Below are 22317 nucleotides of genomic sequence, written 5' to 3'. Positions count from 1 at the left end.
TCTAGATTTGAAAAGAGGGTCAGTACAGAAGTGGAAAGCTATAGCTAGATTTAAAATTGTATCCCAGTGTAAAATATCTATTAAGCTACATGTGAAGTCTTACACATTGAATCTGTTGAGCACACAGAGAGTGATGCATTATGTGAGGGGGGAAAAACTGCTAGAGGCATGTGTTTGCATGGGCGCGCACACAGACACACACACAGACACACACACACAGACACACACACACACACACACACACACACACACACACACACACACACATATTGGAGTTAAATCATTCCAGTGTTACATTCAGCTGTACAATCAACCATTTGTTAAAAATGAGACTAAAAATAATAACTGTGGACAGTTCCAGCCAACCAGCCGCCTGGATTTCCATTCCAGATGTTTCGATCCTCAGCATACAGCCTGGGTGAAACATGTTTTATATGTTGAATCCTGACTTTGGGAAATTTAGACCATGATGCATGGACTTGCTTTTTAAGGCCTCACAGCAGTAAAATGAATTAATTCCAATATATCTCATCTGTACCTCACACATCCAAGCTGGATAAGAACCAAGGGACTCGTAAAAGTGTCTAAGAGTGTTTGTCTTTCCGTTCAGTCATCAGCTGCACTGTCCTGTTTCCACAGACTGAGCTCCATCTGTCAAACTCAACCCCTCGTCCTTCTTTTCTCTCCATGCCTCCTTTACTCTCTCCTCTCCAGATATCGTCCATGAGAACCTGAAGATGGGGTCGGACGGGGAGAGTGACCAGGCCTCCGGGACCTCCTCTGATGAAGTGCAGTCACCCACAGGTGTCTGTCTGAGGAACAGAGGGACCAGACGTATATCTGCAGAGGTGAGCTCCCTCCAGCCGTGTTTTTAGACTTTCATTGTCCTTATTTGCCTTTGTGTTTTTTTAGATGTATGAGGCGATTTGAGATGTGAGTCACTGGTATTAATCAGCAAAGATTACTCTTATGAATCATGACACATGTGCTGTACCTGGTCTAGCTTGTCAGACTCCTGTGACGTTGAAGGTATGCTTTCATTCAACAACTGTGTTTCACAATCATTTCTGGTGGTGTATTCACTGACGTGTGTTTTACAGCTCCGTGCTGTATCTCAGCGTGGGCGCATTCTTGTCGTATGTCACAAATGCACAACCTCCTCAGCTGCCCACATAATCTCAGCAGGACCCACACACACACGTGCGCGCGCATACACACACACACACACACACACACACACACACACACACACACACTGCATCATCCTGTTCCTCTGTATTTACATTTGAAATCTGTTTTAAAATGGTTTTCACAGTTTCTCTGCCCACCAGATTCTTTATTATCTGTCCTTTGCTTACACACACACACACGCACACGCACACACAGTCATGAGTAACCTGATTTTGACATTCCTCTGATTGCGTAATGTCAACACATTATGGAAAGTTTTCTTGCTGTGATTATTATTCCTTTCTTGTTGTGTGCAAAGATTTTATCTCAGAGCAGGCATCGCAGGGCTTGCTGTAGGATTTTTCATATCCAAAAAGTGTCTTTTTTGTTTTGTTCAGTGACTCCCTGTTAGGTGTCTTGAACTCACAGACATTTTGCGTTGAATGACTTCCTGGTGACTCCAGAATTCAGAAGACAGCAATCACAGATTTTTGCTTGAAGCTCATGGAGACCAACAACAAACAATAGAAAAAACATCCAAAACATCAGTTTACAAACTCTCAAGCACATCGTCTTGTATAATCCACATCTTCCTTATCCAGTCATATGGTCAGTAATCCACAAACACTTAGATTTGAGTTAAAAACAAAAACACCAGTACACTTGCAATCCAGTTTTGTGAAATAGTTCATCTGAGTGTTGTAGCTGCTCACACTTATTCATTTTTTTTCCCATGTAGACGGCTGTATGACATTCTTCTCTTCTGGATCAATAATTAAAGCTTGAATGTGAAGAGCATCCCACTTCTACAGCTTTATTGTAGTTGTCAAACAAAGCAGACCAGATCTATCAGACACTGATAATGAAGTTTCGATTGTACTCGAGGATTTTAAACTGACTCGAGTGAGTGTGAATTTACTTATCGCTTTCTCAACAACAAAGCCACTTCAATCCATCTTAACGGCTTCTAATGGGATTGGAGGGAGTAAGTGTATAACTCACGTGAGTCAGTTCAACTGAGTTGCATTGTAACAGGGAAAGTGAAATGTCACGAGGATCCGACAGCATTTTACCGAGATCTCTTTTGTGCATAATACAAAAAGTAATTAATTGAAATGCAAAACTAAGTATTTAGGAAATAGATTCATTTATAGTTCTTGATTTTGAACTTCTGCTTTTCGGGTCCTTTCGTCTCATTCAGATCCTTCAATGAAATTGTTTTCATTGTGTTGAAGATGTAAGTTAAACATCCAGGAAACAGATTGAAAATACAACTTAAGTGATGTGAAGTGTCATGAACGTCCCACAATCCCATTAGGAGTCTTTAAGATGCTTTGAAGAGAGCTGGTTCCACTGGAGTGGCCACTCACCTCTGTCCTAGATGGGGACACTCACTGACATGATGCTTTCTCAGCCCAGGACCATCACCTGAATCCAAACCCAGCCCTGAGTACAGTTCTGACTGTTACCTTACCCTAAGAGTTAAAGGACTGGTGTGAAGGATTTAATGGCAACCAACTGGTTTGTCCATTCTTGACTACTGTGGAAACACTGGGGATGCAAAACTGATCTGAGGAGAAAATTTGACCTCATCTTAACTGAACTCATCCCAATTTGTAGTTTCAGGTCATTATACACCAATAAAAACTTACTTTATTCGTTTCCTGCCAGTAGATTCTCCTAATCCTGCACACTGCTCCTGTAACACGCCAACTGAATTTTCTGTGTTAGAAAGTAAGGACTATGATCTAAGATTGGTGCTTGGATCTAAAACTCAGTATTGCTCTTCAGACACATGCTTACAGTACATACCGTACACAGTAAACTGAAAATTAAAAAACAATTAAAACAGCTTTTCAAATGCTGTAGTGTTGAACAAAATATCAAATTAACCCAAACTAATTAATGTCAAAAAGAAAAACAAAGAATCAACTGTTACACGAAATGTTGGTAAATGCTTTCTTTGTGTGATTGCATGTGTGTATGCGTCTGCATGTGTGTGTGTGTGTGTGTGTGGGGCTGTTGAGTTGTTGACATCTTGCCACTGAACCACATGTTGCACAGCACCTACTGGGTGATCATGGGAACAAAAGTCTGGTGATTGAAGAAAACACTTCCTCCCCTCTGACAGTGTTTATGGGTTGGTTTGATTTCAAGTCCTCCGTTGATTTCCAAGCGGAACACACACACATGCGTGCGCACACACACACACACACACACACACACACACACACAGACTGAAAACACTGGACCTGGCGGGGGTTAAAAAAACCTGAACGCAACATTAAGCAGCTTACACCATTTCGGGCTCCTCACACACAGAGACATGACACATCACCTCTTGCTGTGTATAAAGAGTGTGCGCAAGCCGTGCACCCGACACTTTCTGCATGTATTTCACAACAGTCTTTTTCACACATGCTTGGTTATAACCATTTTCATGGACCAACAAACAGTCATTGTTTACTGGTATAAGCAGCGTGATTGACCGCAGGCATGTTGGTGATGAAGTGATCACACAGCCAAGTCACTGTGAGCCTCTTTTCTTTGTGCTGCTGTCAAACTCAGAGGGATAGTAGAAGAAGAGAAGTGGGTGGGTGGGGGGTGTAGTTGGAACAAGAGTGAGGAAATCCCTCCGTCTGTGGTCAGGTAGTAGATTGTCCTTCTCTCGCTGGTGGGGAAGTCAGGGCTGTTTTGGAATTACATCACAAGGATTAGTGTAATACGGGCCAGATGGGCCCCTGTTGTAACAGATTAGGATGGGCTGATTGGACAACTGGTGGGGGTTGGGGGTGCAAAGGTCAGGTGATGGATGGGGCCAAACAACAACTCATGGCCCAGCGTCAAAATGGGATATTTGTCATTCCAAAATACTGATACAGCGACTCAGAGGAGCAGGTTATTGATGTGACTCTATTTACACCAACCTAACGCTGGACCACGTGGTATAGCAATGTCAGGCTCAAAGCCTCTTTGAAAATATGAAGCTGCCTGGGTTTTTCTTTTTCAGTCAGTGAGGTAATTGTTTGGTCCAGGGCTTCCCAAAGTTGACATATTAACAGGTGTAATTATAGAAAAAAGTTGAATAATTTGAAAAGGTATGCTGTAAATGACTGTTAACACGTGGACAACCGTCAGAGTGATGCTTTGTTCATTTGGTGACAAGTGAACTACGAAAAAAACTGATGAGGCTCCAGGGACAGTAGTACCCAGGCAAGGAATTTTGGCAACAAAGTATATGTTTGCTTTTGGCCCATGACCCACCAAGTAGTTTGAGTTCTCGCCCATTAAGAGAACAAATTTGGCCACGCCATGTCTGTAGGATGTCACAGTATTACTGAATCATTATTTCCAGAACCCCAAGTTAACATCTTCAGATTGTTTGCCAAATCCAGATATTTTCTATTTCTCTGATTTTAGGAACAAACATGCAATGATTAACTTTCAGGTGCTAATGTTTCAAAACCGCAAATCAAGGCAGAAACCTTGTGATTTCAAACCTAAAAAAAAAAAAGCTTCTTATCTCTTTAAGAACATATCAGAAACTAAAGACTCTATGTCTCTGCTGGATTTAGCAAAAACATCTGAGAACAGAGCCTGACCTCAGTTCTCAGATCTTTGCTCCGGCTTTCTGGCTCAAATAATTGATTTTAAAATACCACTGTTGGTTCGCGAAGCACTGAAGAGCTTAGAGCTGAAATTCATTTCTGAACTGCTGCACATTACGAAGCATCCAGACTCCAAAGATCATTTTTGACAGATTTGCTTTAGGATGGCGGATTCAAAACCAAACATGGCGATGCAACATTCAGACTGTTTATTGTTACGTGACACCATAACTGTACTGTAATCCTCCTTTAAAAAAAAAAAAAAACTTTCTCTTACCGATTATAAATTTGAGGTGTCAGCTTGAATTCCCTTGTTATTGAAGAATATAAAAGTATCTTATTTCAGGTGATTTCCCTCTTTTCTAATAATGAACAAATTGTTTCAATAGCAAAACAGAATTGAAATATAAATACAACAAATAAAATCAACATTATTAATATTATACAATATATAATATAAAAAACTTTTTTAATTATTATTTTTTAATTATTTTATATCTTCCATGATCTGGAACAAAATAACAACCACGTCTTTGCCTGAAATAATCGACAAATAATTACTGGTCACTGACAAATATAAAGGGAAAATTTTAAAGCACACAAAACCACAAATCTTCACCGGCAGATAGGAGGGTGGGTGTTTTTGTTTGTTTGTTGGGACAAGGTTGATTTTGAAGAACTTGTTCGTCATGCAGTCTCCTCGTGTCACGTTTAGTTTGGCACTGTTGGTCTTTTCTGAAGTTGTAGTAAAACCATCAGCTCGTGTGAGACTGTGCGAGTGTCTAATCTGTGCGTGGGCAACCAAAGAGCTGAGTCACTGTTTGAATGAACGGCTGAAGGGTCAGTTCAGCCGTTCACAAGTCGGTGGCCATCATTGTTTACACATTCATCGTTGAGCTTGAGGTAGATGTTTGGAAGGGTCATGTATTGATATGACAGAGGGGTGGAGGAAAAGTGTGTTAGTAAGTGTCCAGTGTTGCAACAAGAGGCTTGAAAGTAGATTTAAAGCAACTAGCAACAGGCCGGATTAACACTAATCTAACAAAGAGAGGAAATGCATGATGGGAAGAATCCAGACCTTGATTTGTGAATGTGTGTTTGATTTTATATAACAAGTCATTAGGATCATGGTTTTGTGCTTTGTTGCTCTGGGAAAGACTTTACCCCGAAAGAGCTCAACAGGCAGCCGCTGTTATGCACACAAGACTCGAGCAGCTACACGTTGATACACACTGTTGACCAACGAGGCCTAAAGCAGGTGGTTTGATGCTGCGTCTTACCAATTCTGCCTGTTTACCCAGGGTTGCTGCCATGTTGTTTTTGTCAACTACTGATATTTATCCAGAGCTTTTATAGTTTGTTTAGTAAAACTCCTGTTTTTGTCAGGGTTCATCACTGTGTTGACATTCTCATATCTGTTGTTCTTGTCTCTGTGTGTGCAGGACCTAAACAAGCGTCTGTCCTTGCCGGCTGACATCCGGATACCCGACGGTTACCTGGAAAAGTTGCAGCTGAGCAGCCCGCCCTTCGATCAGCCGCTGAGCCGACGCTCGCGTAGAGCATCACTGGTGAGACGGACGTGAGGAGAAAATCACAGAGAAATCAGTCCAACAAATATTGAGCATAAATGAAGCCGGAAAATCACTTTTCTTTTGTGAGATAAAACATTCCTCTTTAGCTGATTACTTCAGGTTTAAACTGCAGCACTTCAGCTGGTCTCAACTGACTCAATTGTCAGGAGGGTCAGTGGAAACCAAACATCATATGCTCGTTACTTTTGTCCTGTATTTGTCACAACAATGAGAACTGCTGTGAAGGAAACAGTCTTTCCTGGAGTAAAAGCCACAATGAAAAATATAATCATAAAAGTAAAAGTTGTGTGTTAAGTTCTTTACTTCAGGCTAGTTAAAACTTGACATTTATGCAGGTCGAGGCTATAAAGAGAAAAACCCCTCCATCACTACATACAGTGTGTTGTCTGGAGATTCATCTGAAAAACAGCTGATGTTTCTTTTGGACTAAACCAATAAAGGCTCTTCACCACACTGATGCAATGTCCAATATGGCTTCCAAGCATTCCTTAGAATCAATATGCACTTAAAGGTATATAAGCAAAAGCTGCCTCTGTATATTCTGTATCTCTCTGTGACATTTAACAGACATATCAAGGCTTATATCATCCCACTAGAGATGAAATGCTATAACTTTTCATATCCCAATGACAGTGACAAAATTACCACGGTTTTGTTAAAATGTATACACTCTGATGACTCGGGAGTAGAGCTGCTCTCATATCAGAAGTGACTCAGATGGCATCGATCCAGTTCCACAGAATTGATCAGCCCTGAAATGGGACCCTGCTGCTTCCAAGTTATCTCTGTCTATCATTACACAAAGCAACCATTATTTCTTTGCTGCTCAACAACAGTAGTCTACACAGGAAGTTGTGGTGTGCTCCCCTCTGAGAACTACTGTTTCAAACTAGTGAAAAAGAATTGATTGATATCTAACATTAGTCAGACAAAGCCTGCAAAAGGTCAGCGAAGTGCTATTATTTGACTTTGTAGAATCCCAATAATAAAATGCCGACATGTACGATACCATGGATGTAGTTTGGAGGGGCGATTTTCAAAGTGGATAATCAAACGTTGTCAGGGTTTTACTGAACATACAGTATAAGAACGTACACTTACAATAAAAGGCTACTACTTCTCAAAGAGAGTTAAATTTAGACAAGGAATTTTATATATAATTGGTAACTGTTATATTCCTACATTCTACCCTACTTTTATTTACAGTTAGCAGCTGAAAGCAATGTCTTCAAGGCAACTAATAGTAACAGCAGACAGCGTTGACGCGTAGGGATATTTCTCCTCAAACTTGAGCATCAGAACCTCCTAACTGTACTTGTGTAAATGCACCGTAGCTGCTGCCCACGCTGGAGAGGCATGAGAAACGGCTGCAGACTGATAAGACTGCTGTGAGAGTTCTGCTTTACATAAAGGCCAGCTAGCAAGAAACAAGTGAGAGCCAATGAGAGCTCATGCCTCGTCCTAGACCGTCTAACCTCATCTGTGCCACACGCCGTCATGTGTTTACATTGTACTGCTATTGTCAGCAACATGAATAATTGGCTTGTGGTTTTACTTTGAGTGGGAGGTTGTCAAAACCAGAGCAGAGGAAGAGTATGTTCACTTATCTTCCCCAGTAGAATAGTGTGCAACATACTTAGCAGCTGTTAGATATGTCAGTCAAGTGTTAGGTAATGATATGTAGAATTTCATTAAAACAATAAACATGTGCTGATTCTTGTGGCTGCGACACTTTCATGAACATCCCAGGAAATATTTCATGGATGTGGGCAAAAAAAGATCAATTTTAAGAGAAGAAAATTAAACTGACTAATTTTTAAATAATTGAGATTCCCATTGTATATTAAAATGCTTTAATGTTTCCTGTGCCAATAACCAAGCACATTGTAGAAGCCAACTGTCATTTGTCACAAGAGATTAGCTATGATGGTCTTTGGAGGTGTGTGACCTCCTTACACCCCCCCCCCCCCCTTCCATTGCTATGAGGCCGTCATAAGGATTTGTTGTGGTGTCTGTTAGCTTGTCAGTGCTAATAAAGACGCTACCCTCATTAATGCTGTTTGTCCTTTTCTGTCCTCCAGTCAGAGATTGGGTTTGGGAAGCTTGAGACCTACATAAAACTGGACAAACTGGGGGAGGTATGAGACAGTTTGTGTTCACGGTTGTCCTTGAGATGCGCTGTCAGGTTCTATTGTCCTCACACAAAAATAATAAAACACACAGTTTAATTTTAACCATACAGGCTTGACCTGTGGTAGCTGTCCTTATCTGGTTCCTTCTGTTTCTGCTCTCCAGGGCACCTACGCTACAGTTTTCAAGGGCAGGAGTAAACTGACGGACAACCTTGTGGCGCTAAAGGAGATCCGATTGGAGCATGAGGAGGGAGCTCCATGCACAGCTATTCGGGAAGGTAGGGGAGTTAACCTAAAGTGGCTTCACTTAAGAAGCTTAATTTAGTCACTCTGCATGTTTTAGACATTTAACAAAACAAGCATTTAGTGTAGTAATTCAGCTTGTTTTGATGTTTTTGATAAGAATGAACTCAGGTGCTTATTAAGGAAACAGCAACAGAAAATGTGTTAGACTGCCGGTTTCCTTCCTTCGTCCTGGTAAATCAGTTGCAGTGAGAATGTAGATCATGATGCTGCCTTCTATTTCTCTGAGAGTTCTTTAGTGTCATTGTGTTTAATGACTTTGTTGATTCGTTGAATGTGATTTCTTTGCCAGGTCTGTTAACATTACAGTACACTCTGAAGCAGGAGTTCTCAGACGCTCTCATGTCAAGGACCCCCATTTAATATGATTTTGCTCTCTCTTGGAGATCCCTGCGCTACAGTGCACTACTTCACCTGCCGCCTGTTTTCCCTCTAGTGTCGCTACTGAAGGACCTAAAACACGCCAACATCGTGACGCTCCACGATATCGTCCACACAGAGAAGTCGCTCACACTGGTCTTTGAGTACCTGGTGAGAACAACAGAACCTCTCCCCTGCCTCCTCCATGACACACATGTTGTTCCGTCCACAGCTGCTGAACTGATTATGTTTTATATCATTATTATTCATGAGTCTGCAGAGTAGAGGAGGCTCATAAAGCATCATAACAGTCTAACTGTTGCAGTTTCGCCGCCTGTAGTCTTATTACTCCTCTAACGTCCCCCCACCCCTCTCCCCCTCTCTCGTCTAGGACAAAGACCTCAAGCAATACATGGATGACTGTGGGAACATCCTGAGCATGCAGAATGTCAAGGTGAGTGTCTGCAGGCATCCTGCTGGCCAGCCAACTTCATCAGTTGTCAAGATTTTGTGGTTGATGGTGTAGTCATAAGAAACACTGTTAGTGTGACCCCTGGTGGTGGAAAGCAGAAAAAGTTTATCCAACAAAAATCTCTTTTTATTTGTGTGGATTTTTAAACTTGGTTATAATATATTTGCAGAGAAGATTTACAAGAATTAGGGTTGAGAAAATATAAGAAATATCTGCGTACAAACTGAGAACGGCGCACAACATGGCAGATTACAGCCGCTCAAATAAAGCCTCACCTGCGTTAATCATGATTATGCTGTATTAGTTATATCATTGGTAGGTCTAGGAAAACATCTGAAATTAATTGTCTACAACCTATATTCTATTGGCAATCTCATCTTTATTAAGAACCACGATGTAGAGTGAAATTACCACTTCTTAATTACTCATTTACGGTATGTTTTTTTTCCCCCAGATTTTTCTGTTCCAGATTCTGCGAGGCTTGGCGTACTGTCACAGACGGAAAGTTCTCCACAGAGACTTGAAGCCCCAGAATCTCCTTATCAATGACAGAGGAGAGCTCAAACTGGCAGACTTTGGTAAAAACAAACAAACAAACAAAAACTTCAGATTATGTTAAATTTTTCATTATTACATTTTTTAAGCTGCAGTCATGACAGTTTTTTCTAATCAATGTTATGAATGTCCTTCGGGAATGAAGCTCACTTGTGAATGAACTCTTTTAGCAATTCAACTGGATCAGTTTCTCATATTTCTACTCCTCAGGCCTAGCAAGGGCCAAGTCGGTGCCTACTAAAACATACTCCAACGAGGTGGTAACCCTTTGGTATCGGCCCCCTGACGTGCTCCTGGGCTCCTCTGAGTACTCCACACAGATAGACATGTGGTGAGTGGGCCTCTCTCAGCAGGGTGATGACAACACTAATCAGACTCCTGGCTGCTCTCTGCTCGTATCCATGTAACTAAACACAAACACATTACCCAAATACAAAGAATTCCTCTCATGAACGGCTCATTTTTGGACCCACTTTTATTTATCTGATTTCTCATGTTGAGCAAATAAGGAAAGAATGAGGTGAGGTGTCCTAATCCAGAGTAAAGAGACTGTGATGTGGTGTATGGCTGCGAATGAACATGCCTAAGCAGGCCTGGAATTTCACTTTGTCCTTAAAGAAAATATTAAATTAGTCGGACAGATCGTAACTGACCAGTTAGGAGTGTAAGCGGGGAGGAGTTAGGATGATTCCTTTTATGGGGTTCCTCCATCTTTAAAGGTTTGAAACACAAGCTCCTGGTTGCTAGGCATGCCATTGCTGCATGGGTGTGCTGCAGTAAGTTCACCAGGGGCTACAGAGTGAGCGACTAATAGTTCAGCGGCAATTTATTTCCATAGAAATTGTTTGGGGAACTGGTACAGGCTATTAATGTAGCACTTACTGTGCTGCCGAGGCATTTCCCTCGAACACTTTTAATCTGACACAGAACAGTTATTGCAACATAGCTGTAACATTTTGGGTCAAATTTAACAGCCTGCAGGAACCCTGTTCTCAACATGTTTTTGAAATGATTGATGGGGTGTAATATTCTGTTTTTTAAGTGGTTTAGTCTAGAATCTTTCCTGTTACTGGTGAATGACTGAAGGAGCTTTATCATCTAGTTATTCTTGTTTTTAGTGGTAGTATAATACATACAACCTGTTGAGTTTCACTGGTGTTCAAGCTTGAGTCTGACATTTCTGATCCCTCCTGTGCGTGTCCTCCTTCCAGGGGTGTGGGCTGTATATTCTACGAGATGGCTGCTGGCAGACCCCTTTTCCCAGGCTCCACGGTGGAGGACGAGCTGCACCTCATCTTCAGGCTGCTGGGTCAGTGCTGCCCCCTGCTGACAGGGAAGCGCTCAAACCTATTAATATGAGCATTTAATCGCATTAACCCTGGCATGTAGTCCCTGTGACAGCGTGAAAAATCTTCCCAGCTGCCGCGCTAAAGCCAGACTCTGACAGATTCAGTGTCCCTTCATAGGCACTCCCACAGAAGACAACTGGCCTGGAATATCCGCTATAGACGAGTTCAAGTCCTACAAGTTCCCAAAGTACAAGACCCAGCCACTCATAAACCACGCACCAAGGTAAAAACTTGATATTCAGCCGCTGTTGTTTTGTGTATGAGCTGTATTTTTTTTAATCAGACATTAGAAAATCCTCAATTGCCATTATCCTCCTCACTTCTCTCGTTAGCCCTCTAATCACTGGAGATGGAAATGAACAAATGTTTCTTATCAGACCCAGGTACACTAGAAAGAGCTTCTTAAATGGCTTTAGTGACTTAGTTTTATTGGTTTGTTAGTTAGGAGTGTATGCTCTTTGTCACTTCCTGTAAGGAAATCCTGTGGAATAGTTGACATGGTTTCCTTCCTTACACTCACCAGCATCCATGAGTCACCCCGGCTCTACTGACCCCCCCGCTCTCTTTTCCTTTCACCTCTGCAGGTTGGACACTGATGGCATCGACCTGCTGATGTCATTCCTAAAAGTGAGTCCTGCTTGATCTGTCAGGCATTACTGTGATATAAAAAGCAGTGAGACGCATTTGGCAGTGATGTTTGGACCTTTGGAAGGAAGTCTATCTCGATTCACTCACATACGCCACTGACCCCATTGTATTTGTCATCCTTTAACCGTGAGCATCTTTTCTTTTCTTTTTTTTTTTTTTACGTTTCAGTACGAGTCAAAAAAGAGGATCTCTGCAGATGAAGCAATGAGACAGCCATACTTCAGGAGCCTGGGGCCGCGTGTGCACACACTGCCAGAGAGTGAGTAATGAAATAGCAGTGTAGTAATGCAGACTTGGCAGTCTCCGCTAGGTACAAGTTGAAGGATATTGCAGTGTATCGTGTGGATCAGTTACAGTCTCGTAACAAAGACGCTATTCTCCTGGCAAGATGTGTGATGTCAGTTGACTGAATCTGTATCTTTGGCAGACATATCCATATTCACACTGAAGGAGGTGCAGCTGCAGAGAGATCCCGGCTACCGGAACTCATCCTACCCCGAATCAGGTGAGCAGGAACGCAGTGAGGAATCTATGCTTCTTTATTTCACTTCATCCAAACATCTTCATGTCTGCATTTTGCATTTTCTCCCCCCTCAGGCAACGGAAAGAGCAGGAGGCAAAGCATGCTGTTTTAGATTCTCTGGACTGTATTTTTTTATTTGGAAAGGATCTCCTAGCTGTACAGTCTCGCCGCTGGATCAGTAACCTGCGATGGATGCCAGTGTGGAGCATCATCACCAACCCCCCAACCTAACCACTTGGGGTACTTGTCCACAGTGTGAGCCCCGCCCACTTCCCAGGTTTGGCCTGAAGGTGGCCCGGAATAGACATTTATATACTGTACATCTATATTTATTGAGAAGAGAATTTGCTGCTAAATCCAACTACTGTCTAGAATTCTAACTGGCTCAGTCACTTTAACGAGTACATGCAATGTGTATAGATTTTTATTTTTTTTTTCCAAGTGGTGGTATTTTTAGTCATTATCTCCATTTTCATACATTAAAATCCACCTCGAAGCTCTTCAGGGTGTGTGGGTGTTTAGGGCACACATGCAGAGGGCTGTAGCAGCTGAAAAAGCTTTTGAATTTCTGTCCCTGTTGCCACGGCGCTGTTCATAGCTGCCATTTGTGACCATTTAACTCTGAAGGTGTTTGATGCCAGCTTTTATTGAACTGATGATTTTTACCAAAACTGAAGGCTAACATGAGCGCAGCGCTGTCGAGCTCGGTGAATACACGCATCACAATCTTGTCAGATGCTGGCGTATCATTCCAAGATGATGTGGTCCCTGTTGGGACCAACGATCAAACACGGGAGGCGAAGCAGAGTCACTATAGTGGGCATTACAGAAATTATTGGAAATTTTTCAGAAAGGGTAAATGTTCAACTACAGTGACGGCGTTGTCATCCATTTCCATCTCAAGCCGCTATCGAGGGAATTCCCAGTGTTGGAATCTTCTGCTGCATCACACACACGTTCTCCTCTCTGTCATTCCCGTTCTTCATCAACTGTAAAAATGGGTCCTTTCTTTTCTTTTTTTTCTTCCTGGATTGCCTCGGCCATTGTGTTGCATGCCCGCCATGTTGTATGAGGAAGCGCACAGCCACTAGACTCCTGGTTCAGGGAGCACTCGCTGTCATTCTGCCCCTAATGAAAACGATCCTGAGTCACAGTCTATTTAACAGTGTTACAAGATGTTTTGTATGATATTCTTTAACTTTATTGTGGATAATTGTTGTTGGTGTGGGATTTCATTGCAGATGCCCTCCCATGAGTTTTTTTTTTTTCCAGAGTAAAGAAAATTAAATCTAAAGTTTAAACAGAGATATGATATAAACTGTGTTTTTGGTTTCTTCCCCTGTTCAACATGAAGGTGTCGCATTCAAGCATTCAATGCTCCGTTTATTGAAAATGGCAAGACATTCTTCACAATACAAAAATTATACAGAATACATACTGTATACCACGTCCAGTATAAAAAAAGAACAATACAAGTATTACAAAGGTTTTTCATTGATTTGAAAATTTGTCTTCATTAAAAGATTTAGGAAAAAGGGGAAAAACTGACAATAAGGCACAGCCGGTACTATCTGAGAAGCATAGTGCATACAATACATACATTAACCCACATGTGAAACGACCAGTTTGACAAAGAGGTTTTTTTTTTGTTTTTTTTTTATTATACAAGATTAAAACAACAAAGCTCTCTGCACAGGATGAGCGGCTAGCTAGTCTTCTGCAGCTAGCTACAGGTCACTACTGTCCATCGTGGACAGGGTCATGTGGAAATGTGCTGTACTTTATCACGACGGGCCGGACGTCTCACAGACGTCGCGCCATATGGCTTTTACCAAGTGCTTTCAACCACTGGAATCTGAAGCAACTCAAGTGCAAAAAAGTGAGGTCACATACTGTCTCCGAGAACTTGAAGCAACGTTGATGAGACGGACACCAGAGAGAAAGAGACAGAGAGAGAGATCGCTGATGATGATACAGATGATGGAAAACTTTCAGCATTAGATAGATGAAGATGGGAGATTTTTCACAGACCCTGGATCAGGATTTGTGGGTGGTGGGGGACAGGAGCAGGGAGGAGGGTGTTCCTTCCAGGTTTGGCAGGGGGACAGGCATGTGTCCGTTGATTAGGCTGGGGAACTGTGGAGGAAGAGAAAGGGGCTGAGAGTTAGCTAGGAGGGAACGGAGGCTCTATGAAAGCTGCTTTCCGGTGAGGAACTGCAGCATTGTCACTGTTCTGGTTTCCTGTTTTTTTATTCATTGTGCCTCTTCCTTTTCGTCTCTGTCCCCAGTACCTCCGCAACAGAAGGAGAAGTCAACACTATTTGTGCACAAAGAATCCGGTACGGGTGTGAGTGTATGTCTGTGGACGGGGTGTGGTTTAAGTGTGTTTGTGTGTGTGTGTGTGTGTGTCTTTCACAAGTGAGGAGCCGCTTTCGAACCAGTCCACCCTGTTCAAACTGGCTCCCCTGGGCTCAAACAGGAAGTATTCACAGGATTTCCTCTCCCGCTCACTAGCGCTGAAACAGGACACCCCTGCTGGACCTGCTTACTAAGGCCTGACTATTATCACAACTGTTGGTGCTTTACGTGCAAATATTTCTATCAGATAAGTAGAAAAAACTTGCAGAAGGGGCAATCATTTTAGAAATTTTAGAAAATGTTGCTTCCAAATCATTTTTGAAAGGGTTCCGGTTCTTTCTCTTCACTCACTAGTTTTAACAGCTGCTGAGTAGAACAGGAATTATTCAGCAGCACTTATTTCCCCTGAACAGCCTCAAGACTTCCTCCTCGGCTTTCAAACACTTCCAGTAAACAGTAATCGTTTGAGCAAACCTCCTGCTCTCATCCTCCTGCTATTTTTGTACCTCTTTCTTCCTGCCCTGCACCTGTTGTGTGTTTCTTACCTGGAACAAGGAGCTGTGACCCTGCAGCCGAGCGGGGCTGAGCGGGGCGACGGGGCTCAGGCTGCTCCAGAAGTGGATGCCAGACAACAGCGGACTGTGAGCCAGCAGCAAACCAGAGGGAGTCTAAATGTAAACCATGAAGGAATAGGAGGTAAAAACAAAAAAACGAGTAAATAAGAGTAACTAGTGAAGACACGAAGAGAAACAGAGAGCTTTTAATGCAAAACATGCTGAAATGCTAAATGGATGTGCATTGACATTTGGAAAAACAAACTGACGGTACAGGAAGGAAGTCTGTGGTTTCTCCCCTGGAATACAGGGGTGACGTGGGGAGGAGTGGAGGACGGTAGGGGTTGTTGTTGATTGGAGGGGGTGGGGTGGGGTGGGGGGGTAGTCGAGAGGGCGTCCTCAAGCACTTGGAACGCCAACTAGAGAGCAAACATATGAAATCAATTTCTCCCCCCCCCTCCTCTCCTCTCTTTGGGTCTTCTCTCTCTCTCCCCTTCCCCCACTTTCCCCTGTGTCACCTCAGAGAAGTGAGCCAGTGTTGCGGCCCTGCTCCCATTATTAATGGAATTATTGGAGCATATGGCATCACTTAGGGCCTCTTCCCCCTCTCACAGGTTGGACTTGCAGAAGATTTTTGCTAATCTCTTGTGTTCCTCCTGATCTCACTTTTGTGCCCTAATAAACACAGTCGGTGCAGCAGAGATGACACTCTCACACTTTTGACTGTGACTGACTGAACGTGGTTATTAAAGCTAATTCTTGAGTCGCCACCATCAAGTTTACGGCTCTCCTCCGCGTCACGTCAACAACAAAAACAAAGATACAGCAAGTCAAGGCTTTTTAAATAAGGGCGATGTGGCGATACACACCGTAAACATGGTAGAAATGTGTCTACTGGCAGAGATTTGGCAATAGCCGGTCTACCACAGAGCTATGTTCTGGTCAGGCTGCATAGCAAATCAGAGCAGGATTCTGGCGTCATCTCTCGATTCTCTTTAGTAACGTGATTTGAGTAGACAGGGAGGAGGAGGAGCCGTCCAAACCAACCCGAGATGAGAGAAAAACTTGTTGTTCTGTAGTTTCGGTGTGTACGGAAGTTCCAGATGAAAGAGTGGTGGTGAAGTACAGTAGAGTTTCTGAGTTGGTGGAAGATTCTGATCTTATTTTAACTCCAGATTTCTAAAGAATTGGAATCAGGTTTTTAATTTAACAATGCTTAGAATTTGTAGCACATGGTCAGATTTTGAGCAGTATTTCTAACTTGAAGTCACAAAACTCTTGACGACAAATTACTTCTTCCATGTAAAATATACCAAACACATTTGGTCCTAAAATCCCTGTTTCTTCCATACATTTTTTTTTTCTCTGGTAAACAACTTTCGTCTTTCCACCGACACAAGCCGGGCTGCTCTGAAAGGTTTAGGGAGCCTGACATCATTTTCTGGATAGATCCCATCCTCTCCTCGTGGCTGGTCAGTGCTCCACACAGAAGGAATGGAAAAAGATAGCATCACAAAGTCATTCTCTTTCTAAGAACTGATGAGTCACTATAGTTCAGCTGTGACCGGCACACAATCATCTCCACTTGAACTCGAATTACTGAAATAAGAGAGGACACAAAAATGTGTGAAAGTTTGACACTGAGGTGCCAACATGTGCTGACTAGATGGAGGTGAGCTCTCAGGTGCATGAGGAGCGTATCATACTAAGTGTGACTGATATTATTTGCCAAAAGTCTCCCGTGCCTCAAATGTGTCCCGGAGCAATCGAACAACAACACAATTAAAACGTTCTAGATCACTTGATGAACGTCTGCAAAAGGGGAACAAGGAAGCAGGAAATTCCGCATTTCAGACAGTAACGTGTCTGAGTTGTCAGACCAGTGGGAATTTTAGCTGCCTGATAGTCTGATAAATGATCTCACCTGTGCAGTGAAGAAGGCGGGAGTGAGGGAACCAGACGGCAGCGCCGGACTGTTGAGGGCGATGGAGCCGATGTCAGTCCCTGCCAGCAGCAGGGACGGGGCGGAGATCTCCAGAGCTTTGGGTTTTTTGCTTTTTGGAGGGAGTCCATCTCCTTGGTTACTACTACTACTAGTAGAACTACTTCTACCACTGCTGCTCCTCTTTTCAGGGGGCTGCAGGGCTCGTTCCCTGTGCCCAGAGGAGAGGTTGAGAGGCTGAGCGCTCTGGTCAGAGTCCTCCTCCTCCCCCTCCTCCCCCTCCTCCTCCTCCTTGACTGCAGGGCTCCAGCTTTGGCCAGGTTGGGTGTGGGGGGAGGATGGGGAGTTGGAATGAGAAGGGAGTTTGGATGATCTGGGGGACATGTAGGACTCAGGTTTGACTGAGGGAGGGGAGCTCCTGTCGTTGCCGTTGGTGCCAAAGCGGATGACGGAGCGCGGCTCCTCCTGACGCTCCCGCAGGGCTCGCAGCAGCTCAGGCTGGTTCTGCAGGGAGCTGATGCTGAAGGAGGAGTAGAGGCCCGAGCGGAGGTAGTCGTTTCGACACTGCTGCGCCCCAAGGGCTGCCAGCGTTCTCCTCTGGGCCGCCTCCTCCTCTCCTTCCTCTTCCTCCTCCTCCTCTACCTCCAGCTCAGGGGCCTCTCCTTCCTGGAAGGGAAACCTTCCAGAGGCCAAGCCCATCTCCACTGTCTGGGGGTCCATCTTCAGGATCTCCGGGAAGGACACAAACTTATAGACAAACTTCTGGCCGATCACCTTCTTGATGATGTTCTGTAAAACAGAAACACTGTTAGCGATAAGGAGAACTCTCCCTCACCAGCATCAGCCTGATGACGAAATAGAGAATAAAAAAAGAATAGGAGTCATAAAGTGTAGTAAAGGTGGTGACGTAATGAGGTCAGTCGACTTGTTCTGGCGCACTGCGTCATAACCAGAGCAACGAGTGATGAAAATGAGGAAGTGGAAATGTCTACGAGGGAAGACAGTTGGCTGAAAAAGAAGAACCAGTGAGAATCTGTCCTGGTGTAACGCTCCTTGCACGTGTCATCAGAGGGATTAGACAGATAGAGAAGCTCCCTCACCTTGTCGTAGTAGTAGCGCAGGGCTCTGCTCAGCTTGTCGTAGTTCATGTTGGTTTTGTTCTTGCGGAGCCCCCACAGCTTAGCCACTTCCTCTGACTTCAGGAGCTTGAACTCGCCGTCGGTGGACGTCCAGCATATCAGGTGCTTGTGACTCTGGTCCAGCAGCAACTGCAGCAGGAACTGCCACAGGGTGATGGCACTGTCCATAGCTGCAGGAGGACATGAGAGCCGACTGATGGAGCAGAGCGTGCAACACGTGTTATCTCTGAAATCAGTGTCGCTTTCCTCCCGTAAAAAAAAGGAACTTCCCAATTTGAAGACAAAAAAAAAGGAGCTAACCTTTACCTACGCTACCTTCCAGATGTTACTATGACTGAATAACCTGAAGGGGACCAGGTAGGGCAGCTGTTTTGCCAGTTTCACTCCTTACAGACTAAATCCGGCTACTAACCAGAGAGGGAACGACCAATTTGAGCTGTAACATGTGGCGTAAAGACGAGCAGACCAGTGATGAATAGAACCGTGTGTGTTAAAGAGGGTAGTGTAATGTAGCAGCAGCAGCAGGGGAAGAGAGAAAAAAAAACATATAAGGAGGAACAACAGCTCAAGCCAGAAATATGCTGCGGTTCAACCTGGCCCTCTCTCCACAGGAAGTATGACGGGCCCAGGGTGGGTTATTCCTTTAATAGAGGAATGTGCAGCCTCGAAGCTACTGTCTGCTGCTCAGAGCTCTCGCATTAGCTGGGAGGACGGAGAGTAACGCCAGAGTGGTGCTGAAACTCGTCAATTAACCAACGGAATCGGCAAAGGGCCCATAAATGATTCATCATTTGAATCAATTATCAAGATCAAATGCTGGTTTCAGCATCTACAAGGCGAAGATGTTGCTGGTTTTTGACCCTAAAGATGCACAATCACTATTTTTGGCTCTTTTAGTGTAAAACAATTGATCAAATGACCATTTATGGAAAACTTTATAGTCCATGAAAAAATAGAATGAATGAGAAGTTGCTCTTAATGGCTCGCCTGGAGCCTGCAGCCGCATGCTAAAGAGACTTCCTGCCCAAAGCCCCATTTACATCAGTCAAATTCCTGATTTTTAATCAGAAATGAACAATTATCAACAGTTTGTATTTAGTTTGGAAAGTTAGAAGTAAGAAAAATGTGTATGTTTTTACAGTTGTGAGTGAAAAATATGTTTGAATAATTGCTATCAGAATGAGGGCTTGTCTTGCGTTTTGTTATTTCAGATTATTAGTCACCAAGCTGACCGTTGGCTGACGTACACTTTTATGAAAATTTAAACTTGGTGCCAAAATTCAGACATGAAACTTTGCTGAAGTACTTTTGAGCAGTGTTACTACTTTACTACATCCTAAACAAAAACTGCAAGCTCCCAGCAGAATCTCCTAAAAAGTCAACAAAAATAACACAGAGTGTTAGAGTGCTGCAGAGCCAGAGTCACGCATTTTTGAAATAATTTATTTTACTGGCAGTTGAATTGAAAAACTAAATATATAATAAGGCTGAACATGGGCTCAGATAATCGACCAGACCACTAATCAGTCCAGCCCTGATTGCAAATGTTAAACATTAAGGAGCCAAACTACTGATGGACTATCAGAGTCTCATCTGTGACTGTGAAGGCTGAGTGATGCTGAAATACAACAATGATGCAGATCATGATGGGGGGGCGGTGTGTGTGTGTGTGTGGGGGGGGGGGGGCTGAAGTCATTTCCGACACACACACACACTATCCCCTGAGTTTTCTATCTGCCATGTGAAACTACAAACCTGTCAAAGTCAGGACTTCCTCCTATTCTACTTCCAAGGACAAACGGCCAAGAGAGGGGATCCCACAGCAGGGGAGCGTTTCCCCAGTCCTGCCACACTTCCCACTAGAATCCCAGAGGGAAGAAGGTCAAAAGATAAAATCGACCCCCCTCATCTCCACCCTGTAACCCCCTCTGAACTCTTGATTCCAGTTGCAAAGCCAAAGCCGAGCCTGCCAAGGGAGAGCAGAGCCACCGAGCTCGCAGGTCTACAATTAGGCCAGTAGACGCATAAACATTCACCTTTATGAGAGGCTGCAAATAGCGCAGGAACAGGAAGTTAGAAATAACCTCAGACAGCAGAACCCTACAGCAGCTTTACGATCGTTGCAGTGACACAGAGAAAAAACATCAACGTCGAGGTAAAACACACCCACTTGACAGCTCAGATCGCTCTAATGGACACGCTAGAAGTGTTTCCAGGACGATCAGCGGGGATTTGGGCCGGGGACGAGGAGCCCGGCTGCGGATGCTGGGACAGGGATGTCTCGCTGAGCGCACAAAGCCGTCCAGTGTGTTGGCTGAACGGAAACTCCTAATGAGATTAGATGGTGTGTGCAGACATTACTTAGCCATGACTAAATATGCTCTCTTCCTGTTCGCAGACGGTGGAAAATTCAACAAGGGCCCCAAAAAAGAAAAAAGCATCTCTAAACACAGGCGCTTGTTTCTGCCTTTCTCCTCTTTTGTTCGCCTTCTTTCTTTCTTTTTTTCCCCTTTTTTTCTGCGGAGTTACGCACAGACGGCTGGATCACATTTCTGATCCAGTGAGTCATTTTTCAAAATGTAGCTCAGACCGGACCGGAAGAACGGTGTCCGGATCAAAATCGACACTATTCTTACGCAAAAGTTTCTAAATCCATCCAAATAGTTTCACGGCAGACAAACGCTCCCCCGGAATCTACAACTGTGAACATTCAAAGATTCTTTTACCTGCGATCTCTTCTTCCTCGTCCCTCCGTGAAACTTTACGGTGAAGCTCGCTTGATTCCTTGTTTTTCCATGCTTCCTTCTGCTCTCCACAGTTGTGCTGGACTGAAATAGGATCCTGGGCTTTTTCTCTTTCTGAGCAGGAAGTTGGAGCAGGCAGACACAGAGCCGGCTGACTTCCTCTCCCCTACGATTCCCCAGGCGGTTTGCCGTCTGTGTAAACACACTTTTCCTCCCCTCCTCTGATTCTCTCTGCCTGCCCGCTGACGGACGGCGGTCGGTCGGCCTCCTCTACACAGCGTCGGCACACATGGTGATGCAGAAACTCCGACAGCCCATGAACTGACATCATCAGTCCGCAGGCGACTGTGTTGCGTTCAGGTGCGCCTCGTCATTCTAAACGCCTCCGCTACAGGGCCTTCAGTTCTGGTATGAGGCTTAGGGTTTAGTTAAGTTCAGGTCTCCCCGTAGAGCAGCGGTGGAAAATACCTGTACTTTACTTGAATATTATTTACGTTTTAAGCAACTTGTGGTTTTACTCCACTACATTTACCTGAAACTGCATTTGTAGACAAGGATTTTGCATAGAAAACAAAACCAATCCTGATGAAGGCGATGTACTTTTACATTTGAAGCTGCAAATTCCAGAAGACACAATCAGAGGTGAACTGTTTGAGTTGAGGACTGTGTGCCTCCAAGCTGGGAAACACAAAAAATATCATATAGAGTGTGTACTTCTACTTTTGATACTTAAATGAACTCAATAACTAACTATAACTACAATTAACTCAATTTTTCTTGTACTTAGAGGACCGATGTCAGGAAAACCCTGTCTGCACTTCTCTCTGCTGTCTTGCACACTCGGCTCTTTGAAGATCTGCGTTACTGT

At 43.7% G+C, this 22317-nt stretch overlaps 2 protein-coding genes across 4 annotated transcripts in view; one reads left to right on the top strand and one right to left on the bottom strand.

Annotated features, from left to right (window-relative positions):
- LOC147259123 (cyclin-dependent kinase 17-like) overlaps positions 1-14017 on the top strand; it is a 31633-nt gene extending 17616 nt beyond the window's left edge. The window contains exons 4-18 of one of the 2 annotated variants that reach the window (XM_086209372.1): positions 715-848; positions 6221-6346; positions 8452-8508; positions 8666-8780; positions 9242-9336; positions 9557-9619; positions 10092-10215; positions 10403-10523; positions 11404-11501; positions 11659-11764; positions 11874-11924; positions 12126-12168; positions 12358-12448; positions 12617-12694; positions 12787-14017. In XM_086209372.1, coding sequence (XP_086065498.1) covers positions 715-848; positions 6221-6346; positions 8452-8508; positions 8666-8780; positions 9242-9336; positions 9557-9619; positions 10092-10215; positions 10403-10523; positions 11404-11501; positions 11659-11764; positions 11874-11924; positions 12126-12168; positions 12358-12448; positions 12617-12694; positions 12787-12824 — 1340 coding nt within the window. In that variant the 3' untranslated portion in view covers positions 12825-14017. The remainder of the gene's footprint in view (positions 1-714; positions 849-6220; positions 6347-8451; positions 8509-8665; positions 8781-9241; positions 9337-9556; positions 9620-10091; positions 10216-10402; positions 10524-11403; positions 11502-11658; positions 11765-11873; positions 11925-12125; positions 12169-12357; positions 12449-12616; positions 12695-12786) is intronic. The other variant, XM_086209373.1, reaches the window with a different exon arrangement.
- A 57-nt stretch (positions 14018-14074) lies between these two features.
- Positions 14075-21773, bottom strand: LOC147259122 (ETS domain-containing protein Elk-3-like). 2 transcript variants are annotated; one of them, XM_086209375.1, is made up of 6 exons: positions 21432-21771; positions 18667-18875; positions 17549-18355; positions 15616-15738; positions 14744-14848; positions 14075-14617 (listed from the first exon to the last, which is right to left on the bottom strand). In XM_086209375.1, the coding sequence occupies exons 2-5, from the start codon at positions 18871-18873 to the stop codon at positions 14750-14752; spliced, it is 1236 nt and encodes a 411-aa protein (XP_086065501.1). In that variant the 5' UTR covers positions 18874-18875; positions 21432-21771; the 3' UTR covers positions 14075-14617; positions 14744-14749. The 2 variants fall into 2 exon arrangements, with proteins under 2 accessions (XP_086065501.1, XP_086065500.1); XM_086209374.1 differs by having other exon boundaries at positions 14075-14848; positions 18667-18898; positions 21432-21773.
- Positions 21774-22317: the final 544 nt, after the last annotated feature.

The sequence above is a fragment of the Aulostomus chinensis genome, chromosome 7 (assembly GCF_037954235.1).
Source record: "Aulostomus chinensis isolate RoL2024-O1b breed Wild chromosome 7, RoL_Achi_v1.0, whole genome shotgun sequence".
NCBI lineage: Eukaryota > Metazoa > Chordata > Actinopteri > Syngnathiformes > Aulostomidae > Aulostomus > Aulostomus chinensis.
This window is presented reverse-complemented; position numbering and strand designations above follow the sequence as displayed.

Bases quoted from the DNA above. Each gene is read 5' to 3' on its own strand.
- LOC147259122 (XM_086209374.1), bottom strand. From the start codon at position 18,873: ATGGACAGTGCCATCACCCTGTGGCAGTTCCTGCTGCAGTTGCTGCTG. The intron at 18,356-18,666 runs GTGAGGGAGCTT...TCTGTTTTACAG, and splicing joins TGCGCTACTACTACGACAAG to AACATCATCAAGAAGGTGAT. The intron at 14,849-15,615 runs GTAAGAAACACA...CTTCCTCCACAG, and splicing joins GTCACAGCTCCTTGTTCCAG to TTCCCCAGCCTAATCAACGG.